We start from the raw sequence: 16,206 nt of genomic DNA, 5'->3' as shown, positions 1-16,206 counted from the left end.
TCTCTCTCTCTCTCTCTCTCTCTCTCTCTCTCTCTTGCACCACACGCGCGAGCTCCGATGCTCGGACACTCATAACAATCATAACAAGCACGCGTTGCGCGCGAGCGGGGGATCCGAGTCTGGCGGTCCACCTCCGCGCGCATTGAGTCCGCCTCCGTCACGCCTCCGCGGGCCCCCACCGCCGTCGACGGCGCGCGCGCTCTCTCTCTCTCTTTCTCTCTCTCTCGCTCTTACTGCCGCAACTGGAATCGCCGCCAGCCCGCTTCCCGCCTCGCGCCGCGCTGCCACTACGCAGCGAGACTGCGGACCGCGAGGTGCTCTGACCCACACGCTCGGCGCGCCGATACCGCTGCCGCAAACACCTACGCACTGCCGCCGTCGTCATCGACCTGCTGCTGCACTTTCCTGCGCTTCGATCTCTGCGACGAAGTAGTACACGACCTGCAGTGTGTGAACTATATCATTAGCATTCTGACATTTGCGTAAAACGTACGTATACAGAGACAGTGATGTGAGAGTTGTGGTGCTGTGCAGATATACGCCACTGCGAAGGATTGTGCGCGAGGACAGTACGAGGCTAATCGCGTCCATCTGTGCTAACAAGTGATTTATCTGCTGGACACGGGACAGAGAGTAAGAGAAAGACAGTTGTCGAGTGTTGGAGGAGAGACTTGCTGGTCGCTAATAAGCTAATTATCGCGACGCGATCGAGTCCAGCGCGACTGTGTAGAAGCTCGTGAGTTAGAAGCGCGCGGGCAATTACCACGAGGCGCGTGCGCGCCAAACGAGTGAGCGCGAGAGAGACGGAAAGAGCAGCAGAGGCGCGCGCGACAACACGTGCGCGCGGAGTCTAGTGCTGCAGAGCAGCAGTTCTCCCGTGCATTGGGACGTACGTACGTAGAGTGAAAAAGGACACTGCTTATTCCGAGAGAGATAGAGACACTGTGCTCGGCTCTCTATAAGATAATTAAAAGCGCATTACACAGTTCTTATCTGCGCCTCAATTGCCGCGTCGATAAACAAGCTTTATTTAGAGTCGCTGTTTTATCTCGGCCGAGCAGCGCGCGGACTGATGAAAAACGCTGCGCGCGCGAGCGCGATCCGCAATTAACCGTTTGCCCCGACTCCTTACTTAATCGCCCGTAATTATCTCTCCGCGAAGTAATTAAGTATCAGCGGAGCTGATGTCATCCGGCCGGCGCTCGCCGACTCGAGGAGAAGAAGAAGAAGCAACGGCAGCAGCAGCAGCCTCGTTGTTGCCTTTTAGCTGAACGGGCAGAGAGGATAGTTATTTGTTTGCGGCGACTTTTTAAAGAGACACTTGTAGAGGTGCGCGTGCGGAAACGGAGCCGACAACAGCATCAGCAGCAGTAGCACCAGCTGAGGGAGATCGTCTCAGCCGTGTTCAAACTGCGTCATAACGACGTCGTACGTACGTCAATCACAGGTCGTTTCAGGTAAGGGTCAAACTGTATTGTCTTTCACTGCTTGGCTAGTCCAAACAAAATTAATTCCGAGCAATAATTGACGAGGACACTGCTGCTGAGATTTCGGAGCGCGGTTCAATTCAGAGCTATAAAATGCACGATAAGATTCCGCGCTCACGACTCTCGCGCTTTTATCGATGTATAATTGGATCTTGTAAAATTAGACGCCGCTGTCGAACACGTTCCTCTGGATAATTAAAACAATCGGGTGAACAGCGACCTGTTTTCGGAAGAGAGAAAAACGAGAGGAGAAAGAGAGAAGATCCTTGTCCCAATAATTCGCGCCATGCTCGATATACATCATACTCCGAAAATATAATCATTGTTATTGATCGGGATGACCCCGCGAGGCGAGATTCGTCCGTCCTCGTCGTCGTCCTAGCACTGTATATTATGTTGTACGTATCATGGAAAAGTATTGCCGATATACACGCGCTTGTATTTTCATCTGCCGCTCGCTGGGCTCTCTGCGAAATTAAAAACCCGCCGCATTTTTCATTGACGAGATCGCTGGAAAAATGATAATTAATCAATTTTTACGCGTATAATGAAAAAACATGCGCGCACGCAGCGAGCGCGATGTTGGCCGGTAATAAGAAACCAAAATACACATTTTCATTAAAAGTATCAGTTCAAACATTCGAGACCTGGATATTTTTGAAAAATACTTTAATTACGCAAACAGTGCGTATGTATTCCGAACGCCCTCCCGGTATCCGTTTCTCGGAAAAAGCTTTTCGTTCCGCTAATGTGTTAATATTTTTCTCGCGTGTAAACATATACTTTTATTAAAACGTTACATCACACATCGCTTTTCATTGCGTCGTGCGAGAGCGAGAATTTTTTTCCCCGACGCTGAAATTATATCCAACGCGATTCCTCAGAAAATCGAACGTAAATATTATGACGATAAATGAACTGTGCCAAGAAAAAGGGAGATACTCGGAGAGTATCCCTCTGATGAGGCGAGCGCGTGCGAAAAACCGCATTTCCACTGTATACTCTCGGTGCGCGGGCGAGAGTAAGTTTGTATTCGAGTGTGTTAGATTTCAGAGAGAGAGAGAGAGAGAGAGAGAGAGAGAAAAAAGGAGGAGAAGAAACAAAGCACAGTAAGGGGGCAGCCGTGCTCTCCGTCGATACGCCGAGAGCAGCTAGCGCAGGGTTGGCCGGTGATTATCGCCGGCTGGCTGCGATTAACTTAATCTCAGTAATTAAGAAAGTTACTTGGTCGTATCCATGCGGGAATAAGGATAGCACGCTGGGGAAGAAAGAGAGAAGCCGGCGCTCGCGCTCGACTAGTGTGATTGAGAGAGAAAGAACGAAAGCCGGGGGAGAGTATTAAGCGGGCTAAAAGGAGCTGCTGCGAGATAAATAGAGTAAACGAAGGAAAAATTCAAAAAGTCCGATGTACACAGGTGGATAACGCGTCGAGCGTATAGGATTTTTCCTCCTTCGAATTATGATCGAGTCTGTAATTATTAAGCATACTCGAATTCGCCGCGCTGGTAATGTTGAGCAACGCTGCGCGCGAAAACGCGTATAAGTATACGCGTACTTATCCCGGCGCGCTGGAAGTTAGTGGAAAAAAAAAACAAGGAAAGGACGCCGAGGGGATACACACAAACCGCCACACAAAACTGGTTACTGTGTGTGCCAAAGTTTGTGTGATAATTTCCATCAGCTACTTAGCTGCCTTCTAATAATTACCACGATAATTATACGCTCTCGCGGGCATTTACATATATCACGCCTACGTATATACAGGCCGCGCACACAGACACACGCATACAGAATGTGGCCTGGAAATGCTAATTGAAGGATCGAACAGAGCGCGCGCGCGCGAGCGAGCTAAAGTTCTCCTCGGACCTCGTAAAGCAACTTCGTTAATAATCTCCGCGTATATACGCTATTTCGTCATCTGTCTGCAGCCGCTGCTGGCAGTATACGCACTGCTTGATATTCTACTAGTACACACTCGCCGCTCCTGTACATACGGCCGCCGCCGCCGTCGGCAATTTTCGTAAATAACACACATTACGTCGAGTGTATAAATCTGCTCAATATCATCGAATGAATTAACGCGCGGCTCTCGCGCGAGTCAGCCTGCTTGGATACAAAAATATCTCAATCAATTCTCATTGTCGTCCTCTAAGAAAAAGAAATAACGACCAGAGGGAGACCAGCGAGCGCAGCTCTATACTATACACGCGCGCGCGTGCGCTTGCGCCGGCAATTTCAGTTCGACTTTAGAGCACTTTAATTAAGCCCATTTAAGGAGTTCTTAGAAAATAAGAGAAAAAATTCTCTCTCGCTCTCCTCGCATTTTCAATCGCTTACACGTAGGATAGATACAACAGCGAGCGCTTTGGGAAAAATACGACGGCTCATTTCGAAGCAGAGCGCGCGCGAGCGCACTCGAATTAAAAGTTATAAATTTCATCCGCGCAATAATTGGCCGCTGGCGTGTAACTCAACGAGCGCGGCCTTAGGAATATAAAAGAGCGCGAGACAATTCTAAGCAATAATTCAGCAGCATCAACGTTAAACACTCGTTAAGCATAAGCTCCAGTGAAAAATAAAATAATTCAAGTATAGTGGTAGCCAAAGGTCAATAGAGATAAATGAAGGAAGAAGCATCAGTAGCATCGTCGTCCCCCGAAGTTTATAAGAGAGAGAGAGAGAGAGAGAGAGAGAGAGAGAGGTGGTCTTGGATTTTCCGCACGTGCAGCCATGTGACTCTGTCTCGTTCCCTCGCTCGAGGTAAACAGGCGCACGTGCTGCCGGCGAGACGGCGTCGCCGCCTCGTGGGGTGGGGCTCTCTCTCTCTCACTCTCTCTCTCTCTCTCTCTCTCTCTCTCTCTCTCTCTACTCCTCGTCGACACAGGGGCAGCGTTGCACCGCGTTATATAGATATAGCACACGCCGCGCGCGCTCGCACCGCACTGCATAAGACGCGAAAGTGCCGCCCGAGAAGCAGGAGAAGGGGATGCTCTTCGCGAGAGTCCGCTGCGGGGAAATCGCGTCTCGGGTGTAGGAGTGGTGCGGAGTCGGCGCTCCTTCTTCTTCCTCTTTTTTCCCGGCACACGCCGGCTCTCTATGAATGAGGAGGGAAAGCGCCGTGATTTTCGATTGAGAAATGTAGGGCGGAAAGTTGCGTGCGGGGAGAGCTACTACTGCTGCTCGAAAGGATTTAAGGGGATGAGATTTCCGGAGAGAATTTGCGGGGAAAACTGATACTCAGCCAGTATAGAGCCGGAAGAAGGAACGTGTTAGCGGTTTCCCTAAACGCGCGAACATATATTATGCCCCTGTATATTCTCGCGTACAACGCGCGCAAGAGTTACTCGAGCGTTCGGACAAACAGGAATTTTGCGCCTCATCGCGAGCGATGTCAAACAACTGAATTAACTACGCCGCGTAATCCGTAATGAGGGAGCGCGCGAATAATTCTAATTTGACGCTTGAATCCGTTCTAATTATTTTTCAATGAAATCCTTTCGCGGCGTTCATGTAATATCGATGTCGCGCGAGCTGAGATTGGATTTAAATCTCAAGAGCGGCCAAACTTAGAGATTTCACAATATCTCAGTTATATCCAAGACGGAGATGGAGTTTCCTGAAATTTCCAATTGACTTGGGCGATCATTATTTTTACACCTCGATATCTATGGTGTGTAAAATTACGCCGCTCGTTGCCTAGTCCAGTAGTGTAGCGGAATAGATTATCGTGTGTCGATAGAAGAAGGCGTAAAAAAGCGCGAGTAATCGATAGAGCCCTGCACGTAGGCGTGCAGGTGCAAAAAGGTGGACGGAAAGAAAGAGAGCGCGGGCGAAGCAAGTATAAGCGGCTAAACTGCTAAAGAAAGAAATATAGAGAGAGATCAAGGGGCTTGATAAAGAGGCGCGGAAAAGCAGGCGGCGGTCGAGGGGAAAGTACATCTCTGAAGAAGCGAGCCAAGTGAGCTCGATCGAATATGCTCGCTTGCGCGAGATCCCAAAGGAAGCACTCGAGCGACGGCGACATTATTAGGCTGGCCACTCGAGAAATCGCCGGACAAAAGAAAAAGAGAGCGATGTGCGCTCTACCTATCCCCCGCCGCCGCCACCGACAACGACGACGACGACGACGAAGAAGATGGGGTTAGAAAAGAAGCGGGACGACGTGAAGCGCCGCTCCGGCAGGGAATGCTAAGGAGCTAGCGCTGCTCGCGATCGACAGAAGCTTGAATTTCTACGCTCTTAGGGGATGACCTCTTTGCCACGCGCGCTTATAGCCAAAGCAGCACTGGCTTTTACGTAATAACGTGTAGGCCCCTTAACCGTTTTTTTATCTCGGAAAAATCTTTTACGTTTGCTGCACCGCCGCGCTCTACACTATGCACACGTCCGCATCGTCGAGTGTCACTCGAAAATTTATTTTAAGCTCTCCGCGCGCGACGCTGAAATTTTTTTGATAAGCGTCGAAGAGGAAGAAAATTCATGACTTGCAAAGCGCGCAAGCTCGCGCTGCTGCATCTGCAGCTGAGAAAACGCTCTCGCTCGCCAAGTCCAAATAATTCACGTCATTACGATGCAATAAAAATTTATGAGCATCAGACAATAGATAAGCATCAACCTTGACTCGCCCACGGAGGGAAAATCAGTGTGGAAAAAGTCGAGCGAGAGCAGAGGGAGTATATTATCACGTACACACTCATACAGAGACCGAGAGCGAGGAAGAGCAAATGGACGTTGTCGAGGTCAAGAAAACGAATCGATAAGTGAACTCTCTAGCTCTCTCACTCGGTCCCCCCTTCCTCAGAATCATTTCGTATCTCTCTGGGCTTGATACCCAATTCGCCAGCTCTTTCACTTTCATCCGGAGCTTTTCCCCTCGCGTCTCTCTCTCTCTCTCTCTCTCTCTCTCCATCACACTTGGGAATCTACTCGCGTCTCTCTCTTTCCTTCTCTCTTGGCTACGCAAGGCTCGTCGACCCTCGTTTGCTACCCCATTCAATTCCCCTTTACTCGGCGGTGCTCCTTCTCTCTCTCTCTCTCTCTCTCTCTCTCTCTCTCTCTCTCTCTCTCTCTCTCTCTCTCTCTATCACTCGCTCGCCCCCGTCCCAAACACACACACACACAGAGAGAGGGAGAGAGAGAGCGCACAGTAGAGCGAGCGACGATCCAACGCGCGATAACATTTCCCTCGACAACTCGCCTACTTCCAGCGAGCTTTGTACTCGCTCGCTTTCACCACGTCTGTTTTCTCTTTGCTCTTATTTTCTGTCCGCATTGTTGTTTCTTCGCCCTTTTTTTTTCGTGTTTCTTCATTCTACTTCATTGGCGGCGGTGATTTTCAACCGCGGAAACGTCTGCAGCCCGTCACCGGACATATTAATGCTGCCGTTACTTTGATTGACACTTGATAGCATAATTGTGCGTTATGAGAGTTCGAGAGGGCGAGAAATCTTAATTATCGTGCAATTTTAATTGAGGAGCGAGTGAGAGAGAGAGAGAAAGAGAGAGAGAGAGAGAGAGAGAGAGTCCGCAAGTACAGAAAAATTATCCTGCAAGCCGCGAATATGTATGTACGTCTTATTCAAATGAATAATTAACGCCGATGCTCTGCCCGCGTTTTATATATGAATAATGGAGAATGCGACAGAGCGCACGTGTTTTAATATCGAAAATAATTTTTCATTAACTGCAAATTCGTGTTAATTCTTAATTATCGTGTTTTTCCTTCGGCAGCCTATATAGTTTCCCTCTCGTAAATTTTTTAATAAGCAATTAAAAGTTGCATGAATAAATAAATCGGTATGCTTTGCTCTCCTGCGCAGAAGCTGCAGCCATTAAAATGTATCAGCATACTCGTAGTGACGGATAACAGGAACTTTCCGGCGTAAGGCTGTCGATAAAAAAAATTCAACTATCGACAATAGCAGCAACGCTGGTTCACAAGTGTAACAACAGCGGGGAGCAAGACTGGCAATTAGAAATCGATGACTGCGCGCAATTGGCTGAAAACACTGTACTTCTGGCTCGCTCGACTGTGTAAAAATTCTCGATTTCTAATCGACGATATAAGCGCCAATAATCGCCAGCAGCAGCTTTACAGTATACAAATCTAGAATCATTACAAAAGCGTGCACGCTCTCGAGAGAACAAACGATCACATGACTATCAAAAGAGCTATAAGTGAGAGAGAAGGACGTACGTACACATACGCGAGCGCGCGCGCAGAGAAAGAGAATTTTCCACGCGTCATTGAATATCGGCCGCCGCGCGTAACTCGCGTCTCAGCGAATATCGTGTGCGCGAGATGAACGCAAGCTACTTAAGTTATACACGTGTATATAATACGGAGCTCGACGTGACGCCCCATAGGGAGCGAAAGAAGCAAGAAAGAGAGCCCATGCGTGCGGCGTCATTAATTCTAATAATTTATAAAGAGGCACGCACGCGCACGAGTCGGAGAAAGGGTTACGCATGTGCCGATGCAGAGCAAGAGAAAGAGAGACGACACACAGGGACGACTCTGAGACAACGAGTGGCAGCTCTCTTTTTTTATACGAACGCGCTGCTGCTTGCTCCTAATGGACCTAATTTGCCTCTGAAAAGCACTCGCTTCCCGAGATTCTCCTGGCTCGTCGTCGCCTCCTCAAGGACTTCTGAAGCGGTATAGCTTCGTCGCGCTCATCTACAGCAGCCCTAAAGACGGCGATTCTCTCAGCAAAACTTAAAATACTCGCGCGCAGGCCTTCCAAGAGTGCCGCTCGCCGGATTTCTTTTGTGTATTATAAGCTCTCGCGGCGGCGCGCGGCGGATAATGTTCGGCTAACTTTTCTGCGGAAACAAAGCGCCGGGCGCTCGTTAATTACGCCGTGTCTCTGAAAATATTTTCTCGCTATCTGTGGTCAGCTCTACTGGCTCGGCGGTAAAAAAATAATTACCTCTCCAAACGAACATCGCGGCAGATATTCATTATAGATATACGGGCGCCAAACTAGCCGCATCATGATTAATGAGTCTGGATATAGAATAATAAAATTGCGTCTGCGAGAGCAGAATGTCGCCCGCGCGCAAAAGAGAGAGTGGCCGATCGAGAGGAAAAAAATAATCAAAGTCCCGGGCGCAGATTGAAGGAACATCAGTGAGCTGCACGCTGTTACGTACTTTGCGTTCGGCTAACGTACACTGCTATATATGCTATACGGCAGCGGCCAGATGTTAATTCCAACGACTCAGCGTGAGCCGTGAAGTCGGTTTAGTACATAAATACGTCCTTAGCAGGGGGCAGCCATTATAATAGGCGCGCGCGTGGTTAAAGTTCTATTTGTGGTAATTCGGGGTTTAATGCACTCGCTCGGCTCTGATTTAGCCTCTCGCACTCGCTCTCTTTCTCTCTGTACGCGCGACTTTTTTTCTTCCGCCCCTTTCTTTTCTCTCTAATTTTCTTTCACGTCTGCAGCGCGCGGCCGCAAAGAAACGCACGCCTGTACACGCTGTGTTCCGAAATGTATACAAGCATCATCGCAGCGCGCGGTTACACTCGAACAAAACCCCGAAATCAAGTCTCTCACAATGAGAGCGATTTTAATATTTCCATCAGTGCATGTAACGTGAGACTCTGTATACCGGCTCTCTTGTGCGTTGTATTCCCTGCGAAATGGACGTTGAAACGCCAGGTTATCGGCTCTCGCTCTCCCGCGACTGCGCTGCGATCGGCAGTAAATCGAGGCTACCTTTAGCCCGATTTAGCACTGGTCTCTCCCCTCTTTTGCAGCCCGCTTGAACACACGTACCCGCAGACGTCTACAACACGGCACAGTGCGAGAGAGTAGAAAATGAGCAAGAGAGAATAAGAGAAACGCATAGAGTCGCATTAAACGCGCCGCGTTCGGTTTAATCCTTGCGTTTCGTGACTCGGGACAAAGCCCCGTGGATTTCTGACAGAATGGTATCGCACGTAACGACCATTACCTTCGCACTTGGCCCGACGCTCACTGTTGCAGCTCGCTTTTCCCTCCGCGGCGAATATACAGCTCTCGGCACGCGACGCGAGCAAATGGAACCTACTCGGTTTTTTTTTCGCCGAGGCATATAATGAGTTTCATTCACTGCTATATGCATAAATAATCGAAAAATTACGTTTGTCGGCGCGCGAACACAAGACTATATAATATCGCGCACTCGCTGGCCCTCCGGCCATTCTGACTGATGCCTCCGACAAAGCCGCGATTATACCGCGCGCATTAAATCCGCTCAATTGATTATGTAGTACTAGCTGGCTCTCCGCGTGCGTATCATGAAAAGAAGGAACTCGCCAGCACAATGTCCCGATGGGCGGTTGCCAACTGTTCCTGCTGAGATCGCTCGTCGAGTTTTTTCGCTCGCTCTACATGTGCGTGTTTGCTTTGCATTATGGACCTAAACGCGAGGATTGAGCGAATTCAATGAGTCGACGCTTGTGTGCTTGTGCATATCGGTAGGCGATGACGCAAATACCTAAAAAAGGAAGAGAGAGAGAGAGAGAGAGAGAGAGAGAGAGAGAGAGAGAGAGAGAGAGAAGGAGAGAGAAGAGCGCGATTAGCGCTGCGGTGCGAGTTTTTGCGAGATTTGCGCGAGTTCGGCTTTTTGTGCCAAAGCGACTGTATTCCTCCCCTTCCCTCCTTTGAGCCGCATGCGAATTAATAACGTAATTTCGACCAAATGCTCGGCTGGATATTGCGTGTGTACCGGGCCACTTGAGAAGCTTCACGCGAGCGGTTTCTTTTTTTTTCTTTGTGTTTGTGCAGTGCGTAATTTTCCCCCGTGTTTTATGCAGGCACTTTTTTCTCCCCAATTAACTCCGCAGCTTATTAAAAATGAATTTCGCAAATCCATTAAGATCAATTAACGATTGATCCCGCGCGCGCGTAAAAAGTGAACAAATTATTATTTATAATTAATGTTCAATTAATGTTACAACTCCCGGTCCGGCGGTGTACTCTCACGCAAGTTATTTCGAGAGAGGGATGTATAATTAAAACGCTGATCATCGAGTCGCGCCGCTCCAATGGGACGAAATTTTCTCCGATCAATCAAACATCTACTCGCATGATAGCCGTGTGGCGTGGTCGAGAAAAAAGTCGGCTCGTAAATCGAGCTCTCTAAGCTGATGTATATACAGCACGACTACGCCCGGAGCGACGGATTCCCCCGGCCACCTCTTCTCGATCCTTCTCGTATGTACTAGCCCGTATAATAAGCCGCCGCGCAGCGTATATTCTCGCGCGCGCGCGCGGGGACGCGAAACTATGCGGCGTTTCGTCTCTTTGCTTCGTCTACTCTACGACGCACACACATGTGTAGTCCGCGCGACACGAAGATACGCGCGCCCGGCACATGTGCTCGCACACGTTGTTACACTATATAGCGCAGTATAGCTGCTGCTGGCTGCGGGGAGAGGAGTAGGGAGAAAGTAAGAGCGCTTGCAATTACAAGCTGGTCAACATATAATTATCTCCAATGACCATAAATTACCGGATTTTTATGCGCAACATTCTTAATTACCCTTTGAATTAACATCAATCAACCCCCTTAATTACACGCTGCTGCCGTTGATGCCGCGGCGGCTACCTCCGTCCGTGCATTCTCGCTCTCTGAAAGGAGACTAGCAGCAGCTCTAGAGGCCAGGAGGGAGAAAGAGTAGAGTGCGATGATAATGCGCGCGCGAGAGATCTCCTCCCCCCTCCTCTCCACCTCTCCACTGATATTATACGGGCTTTCGAGGGCCGCTGCTTGAGCCCGTGATGAGGGTGAGGATAGTCTCGGTAAAAATCGCCGGATAGTTTGCTATCTGTTGGTTAACCGCCGCCGCTGCCGCGTGCTCTGCGTGCACGTATTTTCACGAGGCTTCTTATGCTTCTATTATCGCGATTATTTCCACTTCCAGCGCCTGATAGATTAATCGTCGTCATTATGCATATAGCCGACGTGAACAGGGAGAGGAGGGCTATCGTGATGTTATTTTCAAGAACGCGCTTCCCTACTGCTCTTATACTCCGCTCATCTCCTCGTCGTCGCGTATCCTCTCCGTTTTTGATTGAGAATTATACTATTGGCCCTTATTCTGTATAGAAGGGAGATAATTTAATAATACAAAGAGTTCTCCACGTGATCATATCTTTAGAACTTGCGCAGCAGCGCTATTTGCGCTATTGTACTGCGCTTCGTCATCCCGTCATCCGCGCTCGCTCGCTAGCTTTTGTATGAAATATTTAAATGTTATTGGGTTTTCGTTGAGCGAGCGAGCGAGCCATCACTTGGAAATATATAGCGTTATTTTCTTCTTCGATATTCGATACTTTTCCCTGACGAGATGACTCATATTTAATAATCGCGCAATCTGACGGTCTAGTCGTATATTAATAAATTAATAAATTTCCTTGTGAATAAAGCACGAGTTTCTTTAGAGCGCGGTGAATACCTCGTCAACTTGTCGAGAAAGCATCGCTATCGGATTCTTTGGCTTCGTTCCATTCATTGGAAATGACAAGTACCACCGGAAACCAGAACTTTGAATCGAATAATAAAAATATTCCCCGACGATATGCCAGCGATGTCTATATATTATGCTGTGTACGAGAGTGGCAGCTAGAGAGGATGCGCGACGGGGGCCAGGGTGCTAATTTTCAAGCGCCGATTAAAATCGGCAGAATTCTGCATCCGACCGATCGTTATCCCGCCTGACGTTCCTTCTTTCGGAACTGCATCGGGAGGGTCTCTCTCGCGGCACAGGGGCCTAGAACTCGCTCATTAAGTCTTTCGCCGCGCGCGCGCGCAGCTCTCGAAAGCCGTCTATTATGACGAAAAAACCTGCAGCGAGACAAGAGCATTTCGGACAGCCGGTGTTTAGAGAATGGTCTCTCCGATGATTTCTCGTATGCGCTATATACGCGCACACCTTGTGTTTTTCTGTGCAACTGAGATGCGCGCTAGTCCCACATATACACGGCGATTAATCATCGGCATTTCTCTCGGGCCCTTTTGTCTAAACGGCCCTGTGTGCGTTAGATACCTATATCTATACTTAGCGCGCGCGGAGTCCTAGACTTTTATTCGCGCAGATGGATTAATAATAGAGCGCGCGAGTCGCTGCAGCGAGGACAAAGTGGCCTTTATATTTAATTTTGCGCTTTATAACTGTTATTATCGAATTGGCATGTGGAAATTCGGGGCAGCACCGGCAGGGAGGAATATCCGACGTCCGCGTATGTAAGACGCGGCGGAGAGGCTCAAAGCCCGGTGGAACATTTATTGCGCCGCTTTGTAAATTTAAGTGAGTGCGAAGGAGGTCTTGCGTGATTCTCTCGCGGCGTCCACTCGCTAATGTTTGTTGCGTGGATCGCAGCGATAGAATTTCTGTATTAATGACGTTTTAAAAATAGACCGAGAAATCTATAAAATCCCCCCGACCGATAGGAATAATCGCGCGGCGGCATGCACTCGTTGCTGAAATCAGGCGTGGCAGACGCAGAAAGGCTGTATGAAATGTCGGATTTTTTTCTTTCGATTCTAAATCTTGCAAGCTCTCGCCGGGTGTATTTATATTTCGCAGCGGAATTTGGAATGCGTCACTTCCCCTGCAGCGGTGGAGGCGTGCGCGAAACAACAAGGAAACGTCATTAGAACTCATTGATAGGAGTAAAAACCGGGAATGGATGCGCACGAAAATAAAATCGGTAATTGAATCGAGGTATTTCGGTCCGTCGGCGACGCGTATTTACACAGTTGCGCGGACCAATTTTAACCGGCTCTCGCGTCGCGCTAATGGTTCGAAAGTATTAATTATTAAGTGGTGCGGAGCAGCAGCAGGAGTAGCAGCCACAGCAGCAGCAGCCGCCGCCGCTTTGGGAAAGTGAGCAAAAGAAATCGGAGCATAGTCGTCGGTCTCGAAATGCGCGAGACGAGCCGCGTCTCGTGTCGGAGGATGGAAAGACTATGCAGGAGTCTGGTGGCGGACAAAAATACACTCGGCAGTTTCACGCATGTGTACGTATGTGTACCGGCGGCGGCGGCGGCGGAGGCGAAGGCATCGAAATGAGGGGAAAATACCGGGCCGGGCGGAATGTTAATTTCGTCGCGGTATAAATCATCGTTCTCTCTCTCTCCTTCTCTCGCGAAATCTTGAGCCGCCGACACCGTCGCTCGCTGGTTGAGATAGAAGAGCGCGAAACTCGGGTACAAACTTTATACTCGTACACAGACGCGCGCGCGCGAGCTCGTTGGCACATGACTCACCTTCGACCCCTTTTGCGCCCGCGCCCCCCTTGGCTTTCAATGTGTCGCGCGGCAAAAACTCTCTGCCGGCGTGGATTATTAACTTTCCGCTTCTGACTTTGCGGTCGTTGCCGCTGCTGCTCGAGTGAAAATTTCCAATCCTTATTTCGTTAAACGCGAAGATAACACGGCGCGAGAGCGAAAGAAAGAGCAAAGAGTCATAAGCTAAAAGCACAGCTGCTCCGGCCGACAGCAAATCGGCGGGAATATACGTCATACAGCGCGGCTACTGGATGATCATCCATCCAGCCGTTCGTCATAGGCGCAAACAGTTTAAAAAGTAAAAGCATTGGAGCCGGGCCAGCGCAAAAATAGAAGCAGATGCTCCGCGTATGCTGATGCTAATACCGGCGAGTTGTGCCTGTGCGCGTGGATGTATATGATGCTTCGATGCCTGATGCCGAGGAGGGAGTAGACGGCGCGAATATTATTCGCTGCGCGAGAGCGCGCGGAGAAAGGAGGAAAGAAAGAGGAGAGAAAGAGAGAAGCGCCAGACCGGAGGCCGCGATTCTGTTGCCCTTGAATTCTTCTTGCTAACCGAGCACTTAGATAAAAATAATTACCCGCATAAACGCCCGCTGCTTGATCCGTCCTCTGCTCTCGTGTGTCTGCTCCTGTGTTCTTCGTTGCAGACTCTCGCTGTATGTATGGGTATGGAGAGAGAGAGAGAGAGAGAGAGAGAGAGAGAAGGGGAAGCGAGAGAGTAGCAAGTGATCTTCGTCAAGACTGTCATTTCTTAGTCAGCCGTATACATATACAGTTTACCACTTCTGCAAAAATGTATTTCCAACTACTTATTCTCGTTGAAGAGTTTCCGGAGATTCGATGAAAATCGGCACGACTTTTTCGAAACAGATTATTTTTCTTCCGATTGTTTTCAGTCGTCTACGTGTTCTTTATTAATATAAAAGGGGCGAGATACGTTTTGGAAACGAATATGGGTGCAGTCATTTAATTGGGGCTCTGCGCGGCTGCTTACGATTTCTCAAAGCGTGATCAAACCACAGTCTATACGTACCCTCATTTTTCGGGATGAGTCATCGATGATATCTATATTGCCCCTTCATTGGGATTTATGGCTCCGAATTATTCTTAATTCGTGTAATGGCGTATTTTTAATGTCTATTTGTATTAACGATAAGATCACGATTGCACGATAATAGCAGCAGTCTCGTAATGTATGTGCGATAGAGTGCTGTGTGTTGCGAGTAAGTGGTGTAATGACTGCGGTGTAACACAAGAATCGCTTCGTCAGCGTTTCATTCCGACTATCAACTCGTATAATATTCTTGACATCGTCTAGGAGGAAAAAAGCGCGTAAATTAATTACAGCTCCATTATAGCAGGCTCAGAAAACTAATGAAACGGTTTTAATTCTGAAATTACAGACTGCGATTCTTCGGGATGCGAGGCTGACATGGCGGAGGGCTCGGCAGAGGAGGAACAGAGCAGTACCGCTGCGCCCGCTTCGCCTCCAGCAGATCTCCGTATCCTGAATACCCAGCTCTCGACGAGCTACCAGCAGCAACAGCAGCAGCATTACCACCAACAGCAGCAGCAGCAACATTCTCGACCTCAGCAGTCGACGCTGCTTCAGCAACGGCAACATCCGAACATGCTAGCTACTGCGGTACCGCCTAGGCACAGTATGCTGCCTCAGCCGCTCAAAGCTGAGATTAAGTCCGAGAACGAGTTGGACAACTCCTGCGACGTCCCTTTAAATCTCAAAAGCGAGGTAAGTTGTCCCAGAAATATCGGCCGGTTGGCCCCCGCTGCTCTCCGGTGCTCGTAATTATCGTTCGAGGACTCTAAATTTAGCGTCATTTCAGCGACTGACACTCAATTTTCGCGTCACTCATCTTCTCTGACTTAACCTGAATTACGCGATCGCTATTCGCATATAGCCGCGCTCGAACGTAAATAAGCTATACTGTAAATCAGATGGTTTTAATGATTCTGGTTCAGATGACCTGAATATAACGTAAGCGATATTAAACGCTGCGACTAGAACCTTCTTGAATTATCGCGCGAAGAATTCTTCGAAGTCGGACGGGGTTCGAAGTATCAAATACATCTATTATGTATACGAGTAAATTGAGCGTAATCGGACTAAATTGTTTACACGCATATTTGACGTCACTGATGATGATCATCACAAAAAACAAATCACATTAATTTTGAGTTCCAGTACATGATGTCATAGGGGAGCATTATTCCTTTTTTTCTTTAATTTAGATTCAGCTCTGTTGTTCTCTCTCTCTCTTCCCGGCATGACATCATATACTACTCAACGCGTACAGCGTATATTTGAATAATCAGTCGGGACTCATAAATTATAAATGATTGAGCAGAATTCATCGAGAAATCACCGGTGGTGGACAATAAAGCAGCGGCGGCAGCAGCAGCTCTTATCGTC

The 16,206-nt window shown here is 48.7% G+C and overlaps 1 protein-coding gene across 11 annotated transcripts in view; it reads left to right on the top strand.

Annotated features, from left to right (window-relative positions):
• The first annotated feature begins 279 nt into the window (after window positions 1-279).
• The window catches only part of LOC100679628 (POU domain, class 6, transcription factor 1), a 130,026-nt gene continuing 114,099 nt past the window's right edge, over window positions 280-16,206 (top strand). For 10 of the 11 annotated variants that reach the window (XM_016984554.3, XM_016984552.3, XM_031927252.2 and 7 more), the window contains exons 1-2: window positions 280-1,457; window positions 15,179-15,525. In XM_016984554.3, the coding sequence (XP_016840043.1) occupies window positions 15,208-15,525 (318 nt within the window). In that variant the 5' untranslated portion in view covers window positions 280-1,457; window positions 15,179-15,207. The remainder of the gene's footprint in view (window positions 1,458-15,178; window positions 15,526-16,206) is intronic. The other variant, XM_032598515.1, reaches the window with a different exon arrangement.

The sequence above is a fragment of the Nasonia vitripennis genome, chromosome 3, assembly GCF_009193385.2.
Source record: "Nasonia vitripennis strain AsymCx chromosome 3, Nvit_psr_1.1, whole genome shotgun sequence".
In the NCBI taxonomy this organism is placed as follows: Eukaryota; Metazoa; Arthropoda; class Insecta; order Hymenoptera; family Pteromalidae; genus Nasonia; species Nasonia vitripennis.
This window is presented reverse-complemented; position numbering and strand designations above follow the sequence as displayed.